The sequence below is a fragment of the Pipistrellus kuhlii genome, unplaced genomic scaffold (genome assembly GCF_014108245.1).
Source record: "Pipistrellus kuhlii isolate mPipKuh1 unplaced genomic scaffold, mPipKuh1.p scaffold_m20_p_11, whole genome shotgun sequence".
In the NCBI taxonomy this organism is placed as follows: Eukaryota; Metazoa; Chordata; class Mammalia; order Chiroptera; family Vespertilionidae; genus Pipistrellus; species Pipistrellus kuhlii.
Genome location: NW_023425416.1, coordinates 11,814,662 through 11,829,476, shown reverse-complemented (window position 1 = coordinate 11,829,476; position 14,815 = coordinate 11,814,662). Strand labels below are relative to the sequence as shown.

The following is a 14,815-nucleotide window of genomic DNA, read 5'->3' as shown; positions in this document are numbered from 1 at the left end:
GTTACCCACTGCCTGTTTTGTTCTGCTGTGACTTAGTTACTTCTCCTTACTCTGCCTTAAGCTTGAATTTCCCATATTATGAAATGGGACTCAAGGGTTTTGGTACAGTGTTCATTGTTCACACTGTGACTCAGTGTTCACACTGTGACACAGTGTTCAATGTGAACATTGAAAGGATGTTATAAAGTGCTCAGAGAAGGGCCAGGTACTTTTATTATCACTAAAACACTTGTCAGTCATTTGCATCATATTTAATTTTTTACCCTCAAGTTTACCCTTCTTTCTCAGTAGCTTTCGATCCAGGATCCTTTTACCGTCTGTTCTTTGGAACCCATCATTGGCCATTCACAGATACTCTCACCAGCTAGACTATTCCTTGACTTTTGGCTATGCTGGCTTGTTTGTTCCTAGATCTTGGTAACTTTCATCATAAGCTTTACATGATTCTACTTTCTAGTTCCTAGGGAAAATCACAAAGCTGATTCATCACAGACCATACCAGATCTGCCAGGCTGACTGAGAGAATCTTTCTGATGTCATGGCAGTATACCCAGGATGCACACCAGAATTACCTGCAGAGCTTTGTAAAACTACAGATGCTCAGATCTTACCCATTCAGCCCTAAGAAGGAGAATTGCTTTGTGTGGAACTTGGACATATCTAATTTTTTAAAGCCTCAAATTGTTCTTTTCGACAGTGAGGTTTAAGAAGCCTACTCAGTTAAATTTCTGACAAATGTTTTAATGCTTTCCCTTATCCTTAAGTCCCAAGTGTCATTTCTTGCTTTGTCTGCTGTGAGTCTGTGCATGCTGGCTCTGTACCTGTATTTCCAGCTGCTTGCAGTTGCTTTCTTTTTAATGTTTGCTGTCACCTTACTCTGTACACAGTTCAATTTAGTTTTCAAACGAGAATATTCTACTGACTTCCCAATTTCTTCTATTCCATCATTCTCCCAAACACTCTAGCTCAGCTTCTTGGAATCTCTTTTGAATCCTGTCTCTTTCTTCTATACCAGTTATGTCATCTACGCCATTTGCCCTCCTTTCCCTGTTATTTCTTGTTTTTCCTGTTGCCAACTTAGAGTGTTACAGAAGCTTTCCACTTCTGGCTACCATTCTTCTGGGACAGATTTATTTATGTCATTCTGCTTTTAGAAGCCTTGGTGACTGTGCCAATTGCAGAATAAAGTCTGAAATGCTTAATTGTACATTTGAAGCCCTCAAAAATATGACTCAATTTAGCCTTTTGCTTTTATTTCCCTTTTATATGTTAAGCTATTAACTATATTGTTTAGAGATAAGAGCCTATATAGAAAAGATTCTTTTGAATCCTAGCACTGCCACTTGCCAAAGGTGTGATCTCCATCAAGTTATTTTAGTCTCTTTGACTTTAGTTTCCTCATATTTAAAATGGGACATAAAAATAACTATTTGCATGATTCGTCATAAGGAGTTAACATATATAATGTGCTTAGCATGAGGGCATTAAAATGTGTTCTTCATTTCATCTTCTTAATCTTCTCTCCTTAGATTTGTGCTCTCTCATATCCTTCTCTTTTTCTGTTTCTTTGCTTATGCCATTTTCTCTGCCTTTCCTTCCCCTGCCCTTGTCCATTCCAAATTCCACAGTGTTTTATATTTATTATAGTATTTGTGAAAGTTTCTCCCTTTGTTATGTTAAGTATTTCTAGTTCTCTTTCTGTAAATGAAATTGAAATCCTAGCCATAATCATCTTGTTGTTTTTCATCATCCTCAGCATACTGCTTTATAACCAGCAGGTTCTCAGTGAATATTAAACAAACAGGTAAAGCCAGATAATGACCACTCCTCATTAATGAATAAAATAATATGCCAAAGAGCAGTATCATTTCACAGTAAGCTAGAGAAGTGGAAAATGAATCCACCTACTTAGAGAAAGAATTCCTCCCACCAAATAAATATGTAGAAACAAGATTCCTAGAAGAAATGGTAGCTGATTCTGCATCTAGGGGTGGAAATATATAAATTGAGCCTGGAATATTTAGCATACCAGAAAGCAATGAAACCATCTAAGACTACTGGGTTTCCCACAAAGGACTCAAGAATTAATGTGGAGTTCCAATTGATCAAAGAGGGGACAATTTGATTATCAAATAATAATAACAGCAGTGGATTGAAATGTATCAAATTTGTTTGAATCCATGCATGCACAATGATTCTAAAAGAAAAAGATTTGATTGCCTTTAGAAGAACTTAGGGAACCTGTTTATCAATCTACAAACAAATAATGAGAAAGATTAGCCTAGCCGGCAGGCGTGGCTCAGTGGTTGAGTGTCAATTTATGAACCAGGAGATTTTGGTTTGATTCCCAGTCAGTGCACATACCTGGATTGCAGGCTCAATCCTAGCAGGAGGCAGCCAATCAGTGATTCTCATCATTAATGTTTTTTTTCTTTCTCCCTATCCAAAATATATAAAAATATATTAAAAGAAAAAAAAGAGAAAGATTAAAGTATTTATGCTACTTTTCCTATAGGAATTATATCTGCGGTAAAGTTTTTATAACTGAACTCAGCTCACAAATGAAGATAGAATGATACATTATCAATTTTAAAATATTTTTGCCTGCCCAGTGTGGCTCATTGGTTGAACATCAAACCATGAACTTGGAGGTCATGGTTCGATTCCCAGATGGGGCACATGGTGGAGTTGTGGGCTTTATCCCCAGGAGGAGGTGTGCAGGAGGCAGCCAATCAGTGAGTTCTCCTGTCATTAATGTTTCTATCCCCCCCTCCCTTCCTGGCTCTCAAGTCAATTAAAAGAGTATTTTTCTTTTCAGCTAACTTTTTCTGCCTCTTTTCTAACTTGACAAAAGAAAAAAGGTCTTTAAATTAAAAGCATTATGAAGCAAAATTTTATTTAGGAGTGAAAGTTCAGTTAACTCTTTTATATTGGATTTCAGTCAAAAGGAAATTAAGCAAATAAGCCCCCAGCTTGGGAAATAATAATAATAATAATAATATTATTATTATAATTATTATTATTATTATTATTATTGAAACTCTATATATTTAATACAACAGCATCATCCTTTTTGTTTTTTGTTAATCCTCACCTGAGGATATTTTTCCATTGATTCATAGAGTGGAAGGAAGCGAGAGAGACAGAAAGAAACATCGACGTGAGAGGGACACATTTATTGGTTGCCTCCAGCCCAGGCCAAGCATTGAGCCTCCAACCACAGTGGGTGCCCTTGACTGGAATTTAACTTTTCAGTCCACACTCTGATGCTCTATCCAATGAGCCAAATAGGCTATGGCAGCTTGGGGAAATATTAACACCTCTAAGGAAAATTTTAACACCTCTCATTTAGCTCTTGGGTTTGTTTTTTTTTTCTTGTTTTTTTTTTCGTTTTTTTTTTTTTCTTTTGACTTCTTTATTAAGTTGGTTGCATAAAAGATATATTCTCATACTGACAATTCTTGTCATGAATAAAATCAACAAAAATAAGGTAATAGCAAGACATGCTTCACAAATAAACAATCAAGTGGTGAGAATACAAAATCTGGCCTGTACAACAAACAGATTAGGAAGCAAAATGTGAATAAGTCCTAGATTCAAAATATACCTAAAGACACAAAAAGCACAATCTATGAAGATAAATAGGCAATACAGAATAGGGAAAACCTAAGTGGCCATTAAATATAAAGAAAGATCACCAACCTCAATCAGAGAAATACAAATTAAAAAACATCACAGAATCCTGGTTTATGATGCATAATTTCATTATCAACCATTTGTGAAATAAGAATGAACATTAAGAAATATGAAATCCAAATTGCATTTATTTTCACAATAATAATGCTAATTTCAATAAAACTTCATTGAATCTAAGTATTAAAGGTTTCGAAAATAAAAGGCAATCTTAATTTTTTTAACCCTATGAATAGGGTCTGCCAAAAAAGTAGATTATTTTATTCTACTTGCAAGGAGAATAGGTCTCAGCCTGCCGTTAAGTGGCATGAGCAACAAAGGACAACAAATATCACTAAGAGTAATGCCCATACATATAAAAATATCTAGTTGAACCATGTTCTTTCTGCTTATATAGCAAGTCTATTAAACAACCAGCATAGTGGAAGCTTACATCTCATGAGACAGAATTACTAAATTAGCATACATCTATTAGAAATTTTCAACCCCCACTCCCAAAACATTTTAGCACACCTGTTAAGTACTGCAGGTCATTTAGAAAAACAAATAAAACATACACCCAGTCTTTGCAATTAAAAATTTTCCATACATATAAACAATGTCCAGATATAAATTATGAACTAAATGTTTTTTCTAAATATGATTTATGTAATTAAGGCTTTCTTAAACAAAGATAGGTCTTAGGTATATGATCTGTACAAACTGACAGTAGTGTATATTCCAAATAGATTTTTCTTCCTATTATGATATGACAATATAACTCTTTTCTGAGTGAAGATATATGTTAAACTTAAGGTGTAAACATTCTGGAAGGCAAATAAGTTAGTGAGGAAATTAATGTTCATTTAAAAATGTGTATCATCTCATAATAGGTCCTGAATTTTCAAATTTACATGTACGAATACATTTACATCTTAAGTTTCTAGGAAAGGTACAGGCTTTGTGTAAAAAAGCAGCAAAATTTTAAACCCACCAATTTATTGAAAAAGCCATTACTTTTATTAGAAACACATAATGCTTCTCAAGATGTTGGCAAAAGGTCATAGTTTAGACGTATATTTTATACAGTGTACTTCTCCCTTAAATTATATTCCAGTAGGAGGTGGAATACCTCCTTGGGTATGAGAAGCAGAAGTATTTGATGGACTGTGTAAGTTGGTCTCCTTGTACACAAACCATGCATTTCCTCCCCAAAGTATCATATTCAGAAAGCCAAAGATCATAGATACATTTAGGGATCCCATACCAGTCACAGAGCCAAAATGACACATCAATCCTTCAGAATGACAGGGTGCAAGTTCTTTGCCCCTGTGACCGGTAGCTATTTTAATATCTGTAAGAGCTTTAGCCCAGGCTGAAGTGCTCACCAGCCACAAGAATGTGACAACAAGAGTAACAATAAAGTCAATCATGGGAAGTTTTCGACTATCCCGATATAGGTTTGTGTAACCAACATAGAGCAGAAGAGCAGCAATGCAGTACAGGAAGACAAAGACTGCAAATGTAACATAGAATTGTGCAGAAGAAGCGTAATCTCCAACAAGGACAAACTTGTTCCAACCTACATCACACACATTTCCTGGAGGAGCCTGAAATGATGCCTCATTCAACCTGAATGGATAACCAAAAGTAGCCGTAATGGTTTTATTCTCAGGAACTTTAGGAGGACAATTCACTAGAATTTCTGTTTTGCCTTTAAAACCTCCACAGGTGGCAAAAGCAAAGATAGAAGCAACCCACTCGAGGACCTTGATGAAGCCGAGGGGCTCCTTGAGCGGGTTGAGGTTGAGCTGGAAGTTGGACATCCTCTGAGGGAAGGAGGGAGAGACAATCAGGACGGCTGGGCGGAGGAGGAGAAGGAGGAGGAGGACCGACAAGACCCAGCAGTCCGGCGGCGAGAGCTAGCTCTTGGTTTTTTAAAGTTTTCTTGAGCTTTTATGAACTTACTCATTGTACTTCCTATTATTGCCAGTCATTTCAAGAGATCCTTCAAACTACTCAAGTGTAGATTATATTAACCTTACTATGCAATCTAAGAATGATGATAGAACTAGGTTGCAACATACTTCAGAAGTTTTAGTCTCCTAGTCTAGGGCCTTAAACAGTTTTTCAACTTATCAAAGTGAACATGGGTCCTTTAAGTGGTATTCATGTGAAGAGGCAATAGAAAAGGTTGGCTGCATACCATAAAGTAAATATATGAACTAAAAGCAAAATAATCTCTGAGATAACAGAGAAAAAAAAACCATATAAGTGGCAGTCAACCTTTGTAGTTTTAATTCTGGTTTTTAATCTAACTACAGCAGATATTTTTCTTCCACATATACCTTGTTTCCCCAATTCAGACATACCTGTTTTTCATGTTTTAACATTTCTGAAATTTGGTGTAGCTTATAGTGGATAAATATATATTTAATATGGCAATGTACCTGTGGACTTCTTACGTTGCCCAAGAATCTTTTTTGTTTGTTTGTTTTTAATTTGAACAAGCTAGATTTATTACTCATTACAGAAAAAAAGAGAACAAATAATTTGAGTAACCAGAGGTGTCACATTAAGAAGTGTTAGAAAAGCTCTAATATAGGATTAGGGCTTTGGTTGGATGATTTGTTGAGGATCCAAGAAAGCAGGGATTTGAGAGGGGAGTGGGCCCAGCTAGTGTGGCTCAATGGCTGAGCATCAACCTATGAATTAGGTCATGGTTTGATTCCCTATCAGGACACATGCTTGGCTTGCAGGCTCGATACCCAATGCAAGAGGCATCTGATTAGTGATTCTTTCTCATCATTGATGTTTCTATCCCTTTGAAATAAATAAAAGTATATTTTTAAAAAAGAAACGGGGTAGGATTCTATGATTGGGCATTTCAGTAAATCGTATCTTTAGAGAAGGCAAAGTAGAACTAAGGCTTCAATAATTGGTAAAGAAGTAGCAGGAACTTATATTAAGCAGGAAAGAGGAATATTTGCTGTTTTGCCCAGTGATACTGTTTTTGTTGGTGCTTAGATGAAGTTATGAAGTGGTCTTATTTTGCATCATGGTCTCAGAATGATCTTGTCTCATATTAGTAAGATTACTTATGTCCCCCAGGAGAATAACATGGCCTGGCAACTATAAATATTAAAGCAGTTTCTAGATACCAGGTTTGTTGTTTTTTTTCTGTGTGTGTGTGTGTGTGTGTGTGTGTGTGTGTGTGTTTACTTCTCATCATTGTATCTAATACATGGTTACTTTCCGATGTCAAGTAAATAAAGAGTTTATACTGTGTTCTGAAGAACACTTTTTTTTCATAGTCAGGTAGAGCAGAAAGAGGATGGCTGTGGAGGGTGAGAAGTCATACAGTCTGTTGTCTGCCAGCTGGAGAACCAGGAAAGCCAATGGCTCAATTCAGCCTGAGTCCAAAGGCCCAAGAACCAGGAGAGCCTCTGATAGAAGTCCCAGAGCCTGAAAGCCTGTGGACCAGGTGCTCTGATGTACAAGTGCAATAAAATATGGATGCCCCAGCTCAAGAAGAGGGAGAATTTCTGAGAAACTTTTACTTTTTAAAAATAATATTTTTATTGATTTAAAAGGGGGGGGGAGAGAGAGAGAAACACGAATGATCAGAGAGAATCATTGATTGGTTACTTCCTGCATTCACCCTATTGGGGATTAAGCCTGCAACCTGGGCATATGCCTGACGAGGAATTGAACCATGACCTCTTGGTTCATAGATTGACACTTAACCACTGAGCCACATTGACCAGGCCCAAGAAAGATATAGATTGTGTGTTTTACAATCAGTTTTGTCTTTGAATATTTTAAATACTGTAATAATACTTCTGGGTGAATTTGGAGAGCATAGTTTGTTTTAAAAGTACTTCATAAAATACTGTCCAGCAGTATTTTCCAAAATACAAGGAGGGGCAAAAGTGAATTTACAGTTGTTTATATAGAAAATAATATAATAATTAATAAATAAAAATACAAGAACAAACTGTTTTGCATACTCACAACTTTTGCCCCATCCCATATTTTCTTCAAAATACTATAATGCCATATATATGTGTATATGTGTATATGTGTGTGTCCAATATAATAAAGAGGTAGTATGCAAATTGACCATCACATGTCACAAGAGGGCAGCACCCACAGGAGGGGGCAGAGGCGGGGCCAGTTGCTCCATAGGCCTGCTGCCGGAATCCCCTCAGCCCCGCCAGGGGCCTCAGGTCTTCCTGCACCCCTCACTGACTGAGGCTCCAGCAAGCAAGACTGGCCGAGGCACAGGCAAGCCTTGGATGGTGGCTGCCCAGCTGCCCACGGCCAGCCCGAGGTGCAGGCAAGACTCAGATGGCGGCTGCCCAGTTGCCCAGGGCCAGCCCAAGGCTCAGGTAACCAGGGCTGGCCGAGGCTTGCATTGCTGGCAGTGGCAGCTGCAGAGGTGTGATGTGGGCTTCACCTTCCCCTGATCCGCCTGGTCCCCTCCCACCCCTAAGGGCTCCCGTACTGTGAGAGGGGGCAGGCCAGGCTGAGGGACCTCCCATTCCAGTGTATGAATTTTCATGCATCGGGCCTCTAGTGTGTGTGTGTGTGTGTGTGTGTGTGTGTGTGTGTGTAAATCCATAATCATATAGTTCCTTTATGTGTTCCTAAAAAGGGAGCAGGGATGTGCTCAGTGGTTACATAGGTTTTGAAAATGCATCATGATGTACATTAAGCTCTGAGAAAGCCTGTGATTTAAAAGATTAAAAATTCTTTCAACTTCTTTTAACCAAATTTTTTCTAAGCTCCTCTAACCCCCACTTACTAGTACCCCATTTTGAGAAATACTGCTATATAGAGTTGATTTTTAGAACAAAACATTTTCATCAGATTGCTTTTGCATATTATTAAAGAGGTAACTGACATTTCTGTCCATCCAGTTGTCACTAGAACCTTTTCAAAGGGTCGGCTACATTGTCAGTGTAGTCAGACCGTGGTCTCTAGCAGCCTTTTATTGCCCACTAAGTGTTAGCACTTGATTCATCTCACAGTTCGTACACCAGTCTAGTTGCTGGACTTCTGAGATGTATCTGAACAACAGAAATCCTGATATATAGTTTGTCATCTTAGCACTATAACTCTCTACACTTATTTTTTAAACAATTTTCTTATTAATGTAAATATATTGATAAAGTGTCAGTCTTGCTGGATCTTCTTGTATTGTGCTCCCGAATTTATTCTAGCCTGTTTGTAGTAAATTTCTGAGGGAGCCCTAGAGCTGGAGTAAAATCGTCCCTTCCCTATCTTTAGCCAGGGAAAGAAGGGAATTAGGTGTTTCTTGGAAATGGAGATGAACCCTGCCATTCTCAAGCAGGCAACTTCACTCCTGAGCAATGGAAGCTGTAAAATATTATCCAGACATGTTCTTGGATGTATTCAATAAACATTTACTAAATGCCTGCTTTGTACCAGAAGCAACCAATCCTTGTTGCCCTCAGAGTGTTGTATCTAATTGTTGAGACAGCAGTTGTGTAAATGATAAATATTAAAACTGCAGTGTGCTTGGTGTTATAATAAGTAGATTTAGGAGGCTCTGGGGACACAACTTAGATTCTGAGCTTCGGTGAAGGAGCTAGAAAAGTCTGAATGTAGAGGATAAGGAGCATTTGGTCATGCAGGTCAGGGTTAAAGGACATCACTGATAGGACAGCTTGTGTAAAAGGCATGGGGTTGTGAAAAGTGAAGTATTTGGAGATGCAAGTAGATTTGTTCTTGATAGGGTATTTATGGTGATAGGGTGGAGGAAGAGTCCGGAAAAGGAAGGAAGGAAGGAAGGAAGGAAGGAAGGAAGGAAGGAAGGAGCTCATGGCCATAATTGCTATGTTAGGCAGAGAATTTGAAAGACTGTCCATCAATAGATGGTTCTTAATATGTGCTAGCACTTTTCATATAATAAATAAGTTAATGAAAATTAATATTGAGTAAAGTGTGCTAAATTACTTAAATTTAATGTGTATTGCTTCATGTTTTAATACCTTTTTGATGATTTGTAGGACTTACCACTTAATAAGTTACCCTCCTATAAGTACATTAGCTCTATTCTTTAAAATAAGTTTTATTGAGATAGTTTATTTACATCAGTTTTATATACAGAATTCAGTGAATTTTGACAATCTATATAGTCACATAACCAGTACTCCTCTAAACATGATATAGTTATTTTCATCACCCTGCATTCACTTTTAATTAGTTTGGTAAACTAAATAAATTAACTCTTTGAACCCTGGAAGAGGTACTATTTGAAGAACAGAGAAGTAAAAAAACTGTCAACTTTTAAACCAGCCTCCCCCCTCCCCCAATTTTTTCTATGAAACACACAGAAAAAATTTCATTTTTCTATGAAATACAAAGAGAAGCTTTCTTGCCCTGGCCAGTGTGCTTAGTGGTTAGAGCTTTTGCTCATGCACCAAAGGGTTGTGGGTTTGATCCTGATCCCCGGTCTCGGTCAGTATGAGTGTGGAAGGCAACCAGTTGATGTGTCTCTCTCGTGTGGATCTCTCTCTCTCTCTCTCTCTCTCTCTCTCTCTCTCTCTCTCTCTCTCTCTCTCTCTCTCCCTCCCCCTCCCCCTCCCCCCGCCCCCCAAACTTTCTTCCCTTTCTTCCATTCTCGTTAAAAATTAATGGGGGGCCAAAACCGGTTTGGCTCAGTGGATAGAGCGTCGACCTTCAGACTGAAAGTCCCAGGTTTGATTCCGGTCAGGGGCATGTACCTTGGTTGCGGGCACATCCCCAGTGGGAGGTGTACAGGAGGCAGCTGGTTGATGTTTCTCTCTCATCGATGTTTCTAACTCTCTATCCCTCTTCCTTCCTCTCTGTAAAAAATCAATAAAATATATTTTTTTTAATTAAGGGGGGGGGAATCCTTGGGCGAGGACTAACAAAGAAAACAAAAACAAAAACAGAGAGAGAGAAGCTCTCTGTACAGTGCTTCTTTGGGGGCTTTTGTCTCTTGAAATCTTCAGAAGGAAAAGGAGGAAGTACGAAGTTGGGGCCCTGGCTGGGGTGTCTTAGTTGGTTAGAGCATAGCCTGTGCACTGAAGGGGGAACAGGTTTAACTCCTCATCAGGGCACTTACCCAGGGTGCAGGTTCATTCTCCAGTTGGGGCACATAGGGGAGGTAACCAATTAATATTTCTCTCACATCAATGTTTCTCCCCCCCCTCCCACTTCCCCTTTCTCTCTCCCTCTCCCTTTAGAATCAATGAAAAACATATCCTCGAGTGAGAATTAAGAACAAAGAAATTCTTGAAAAGAAAAAAGGGAGTTGTCTGCATAATGACTGGTGTAAAGCTATATAAAGATGTTTGGGGGAAGAAACAACCACAAGAAAACAAAACCAAAATTATACTGAACTGGAAACGTCAGACTTGAGGTCTAGCAAATAGCTCTGATACTTCATAGCAGAGAGTTGTAGCAGTAGTTTCATTTGTCTGAGGACTTGGTTTTCTCACTCATGGTGAATGGAATGGCATATTTCAAGCTGTATTATACTGAACTATGGAGTTTTGTGAGGTGTGGATAGGAGTAATAGGTTGGGGACAGGAGAATAAGGAATAAGGGCTAAATTTTAATCTGGGGAATAGTTGGACTTAGGTTTGATGCTGGCAAATAGAGGAGACAATATATTCCTTCCTCCCCACCCCCAATTGTACTTCTATATATTAAGTTTACCTTTTATTGACTTGTTAGAGCAGTAGAGGTTAGGACACTTTTCTAAACATAATTCTACCTGTATTTGTGATTTGTTATGGGTAGGGACAAGTTTCTCCAGGAGAATGAATATTGTCATTAAACCATCGGGTTTATTTCCTTTCCTAGGAGTTATTACATATAAGAATAAAATATATATTTACATATAAGAGTTATGAAGATTCATATTTTTAAACAATTATTTTATTCATTTTATTTGTTTGTTTTAACCAGTTACCCATGGGTGTATTGTTTCTACAATAAAACTTTTTCTACCAGATGGTATGGAAGCTCGACTCCGCTCAGAGTGAGTATAATTCAGTGCTATAGAATTTTGTATTAATTACCTTGGTTAATAATATTATAGATGAGGGTGTACCATTAATACTTTAGATTATTCTAATGATGTTAGAAAAATCATGTATTACTTTTGGAATAATGCACTTCACTTTGTTTTTAATATTAGTTGTAATTCTAATAGGCAATAATGGAAGCAAAGTTTACATTTGTGCTTCCAAATTTAATTATAACAGTTTATATTTTGATAAGTAATTAATTGTTTCTAAAATATTTAGGATATGTAAGGTATTGGTGATAGCTGCATTCATTTTGACTTGCATTTAAGGTAGGGCTTCCTAGACTTTGATTGCCTCTGAGGTTAATGCCAATGTCACAATCTTATAGAACCTTAAGGATGTTGATATATAATAGTTAGTAGTACATTTTGGTGGGTTTTTTTGGAGAAATTTTTCAGTGCTGTAATTCTTTTCTAAAATTGATATCAGAGAAGAAGGGAGAGGGAAGGTGAGATAGAAACACTAATGATGAGAGAGAATCAACTGCCTTCTGTATGCCCCACACTGGGGATCGGTCCCGCAACTTGAGCATGCTGTCTAACAATGAATTGAATCTTGACCTCCTGTTCATAGGTTGATGCTCTACCACTGAGCCACGCCAGCTAAACTTTTTTAGAGATCATTTGGAGAAGGAAAAATCTAAAAGAAAATAAATTAGTCAAAATATAAATGTTAATATGTAAACATAAGTACATTTTGATTTATACTTTTTGCAGATTATCATTATGAGGTGTTGGAAAAAGCTAAACAGTCTAAAATTCAGCATATTTTATTTTGGGGGGAAACCTTGAATATGCTAGAAATTTGTTTCTATATTTAATTTATTTCCTGCTTTTCAAAAGCAAAGAAAAAGATCTGAGGGTGAGAGGTTGAGAGAACCAAAGTGTAAGGCCAAGTACAGAGTAGTCAGTAGGAAAGCGAAATGGAAAAGGAAAGCAGAATGCATAACCCATGGACACAGACAATAAGGTGGTGGAGGCCTGGGGTGAGGGGCAGGGGTAGGTTATAAGGGGTGAGAGGGAGAAAAAAGGGATATGTGTAATACTTTCAACAATAAAGATTTTTTTAAAAGAAAGAGGGTATGCCAATCTTAGAAAAAGAAAAAGAAAGCAGAGAGAAATTTTCCTATTGCTATTCTGTTCATTCATTAGAATGATATATTGCTCTTCAGTTAGAAGCTACCATTTTATTTTTTTTTTAAAGCTTCAAGGATATCTGAAACAAAGCAGAAATTTTAAAACATTATAAATTTAGCACTGGTCAGTGTGGCTTAGTTGATTAGAGCAATGTACTGGTACCAAAAGGTGGCGGGTTCATCAGGTCACATGCCCAGATTGCAGGAGGTGCCAGTCAATGATGTTTCTCTCTCTTATCACTGTTTCTCTCTTCCTTCCTCTCTCCCTCCCTCCCTTCCTCTTTTCCTTCTTCTCTCCTTCCCTCTCCTCCCTCTTCCCCTTCTTCAATTAAAAAAAAAAATTTAAATAAGAATTTTAAAAAGGCATTATAACTTTAATAATAAAATTAAAGACATTATAACTTTAAAACATTAATGTTTTCTATAGTTTAATTATTAAAAATAAAATTAACTTTGGGAACTTGATTGTGACTCCACTTTTATGAGTTAAGATTTAAAAAAGAAGAGTAGCTGTTAATCAACTAACGAAGTACGGCTTCTTAAAGATCTGAATGTTTGTATTTGATATTGGGATTTTCCCTTCCTTTAGTCAAAAACTTTGAGCAATTACATAAAGGGTCATCTGTGTTCCAGGTTTCACCCAGTAGGACATGTGAATTTTTTCAAAATCTATTTCAGAAAATTGTGTCCCTATCCCTCTTGTTTCCCCAAATCTTTTCATCTTTGCCCCATTTCCTTCTCATTGTTTGATTTTACTTAGTGTTTAAATATAATATTAGCATCACTTAAAATTTACTGTCAGTTTCATTGTACACAATCCGACTTACTTTATGGATGAGATGAATTTTGAACAGGCAAGTCTTGAGCTGGATTAAGATCAGAATGGTTCATTTCAAGGCCTATTCTGTGACTTGATCAGGCCTTCCTTTTCTCATTTGAAAATGAACATAGCCTTGGCCGTTGTAACTGAGGGATAGGGCTGTTGTTGCTCAGTTGGTTGGAGTGTGGTCCAGTACACCAAAAGATGGGTTCGATTCCGGGTCAAGGCACATACCCAGATTGGGGATTCAGTCTCCAGTTGGGGCTCTTGTGTGCGGGAGGCAATTGATCAATGGTTTTCTCTCACATTGATATTTCTCTCTCCCTTCCTCTAAGATTAATTAGAGAGAGGAAAAAAATGGAAATAATAGTACCTATTTAGTAGGAATTTTATGAGGAGGATTAAGCAAGATTGTGTACTTAAAAGAGAGTAATACCTGGTATATAATAGGCACATGATACTTCTTTTATTGTAATTTAATACTTTTTAACAATCAAGATGCTTTTAAGTATGCAAAAATAGTTAGAGTTAAAGAGACATTGTATACATAACATTGAATGCTTTTAAAGTCTTCAGTAGTTCTGAAAAAGTTGATTCTTCCTTGATTTTTATTATATTGTACAAATAATTTTTATTTATTTGAATGAGGGAGGGAAGGAGTGAGGGAGGGAGAAAAAGAAAGAAAGAAAGAAAGAAAGAAAGGAAGGGAGGGAGGGAGGGAGGGAGGGAGGGAGGGAGGAAAGGAAAGAAATTTGTTGTTCCACTTATTTATACATTCATTGATTCTTGTATGTGACCAGATATCAAACCTTAAAACTTGGGGTATCTTGTGAAGATTCTCTAACCAACTGAGCTACCTGGACAGAGCTTTACAAATAATTTTTAAATGATAAGAAACAAATCCCACCACCCTAACACTAAATAACAATTTTCCTTTTCTACCTTTCTTGTTGCATATGAACTTTTTCCATAATTCAAATAGAATACATCCATATCCAAGATAGTTTTGGTAAAGTACAAATATATAAAACTTATAAAATGTTTTGATATTTAGCTTTTTGTTTGTTAAGATTTTCATGAGAACAGAAAAATTTATACTTG

The 14,815-nt window shown here is 37.1% G+C and overlaps 2 protein-coding genes across 34 annotated transcripts in view; one reads left to right on the top strand and one right to left on the bottom strand.

The window, feature by feature from the left end:
* Positions 1-14,815, top strand: part of LOC118715084 (sarcolemma associated protein) — a 129,654-nt gene that overhangs the window by 50,786 nt on the left and 64,053 nt on the right. For all 33 annotated transcript variants that reach the window (XM_036430749.2, XM_036430750.2, XM_036430744.2 and 30 more), the window contains exon 3: positions 11,638-11,710. In XM_036430749.2, coding sequence (XP_036286642.1) covers positions 11,638-11,710 — 73 coding nt within the window. The remainder of the gene's footprint in view (positions 1-11,637; positions 11,711-14,815) is intronic.
* On the bottom strand, positions 3,415-5,611 carry LOC118715089 (synaptophysin-like protein 1). Its single transcript, XM_036430763.2, has one exon. The coding sequence runs from the start codon at positions 5,496-5,498 to the stop codon at positions 4,779-4,781; it is 720 nt and encodes a 239-aa protein (XP_036286656.1). The 5' UTR covers positions 5,499-5,611; the 3' UTR covers positions 3,415-4,778.

Bases quoted from the DNA above. Each gene is read 5' to 3' on its own strand.
- LOC118715089 (XM_036430763.2), bottom strand. From the start codon at position 5,498: ATGTCCAACTTCCAGCTCAACCTCAACCCGCTCAAGGAGCCCCTCGGC.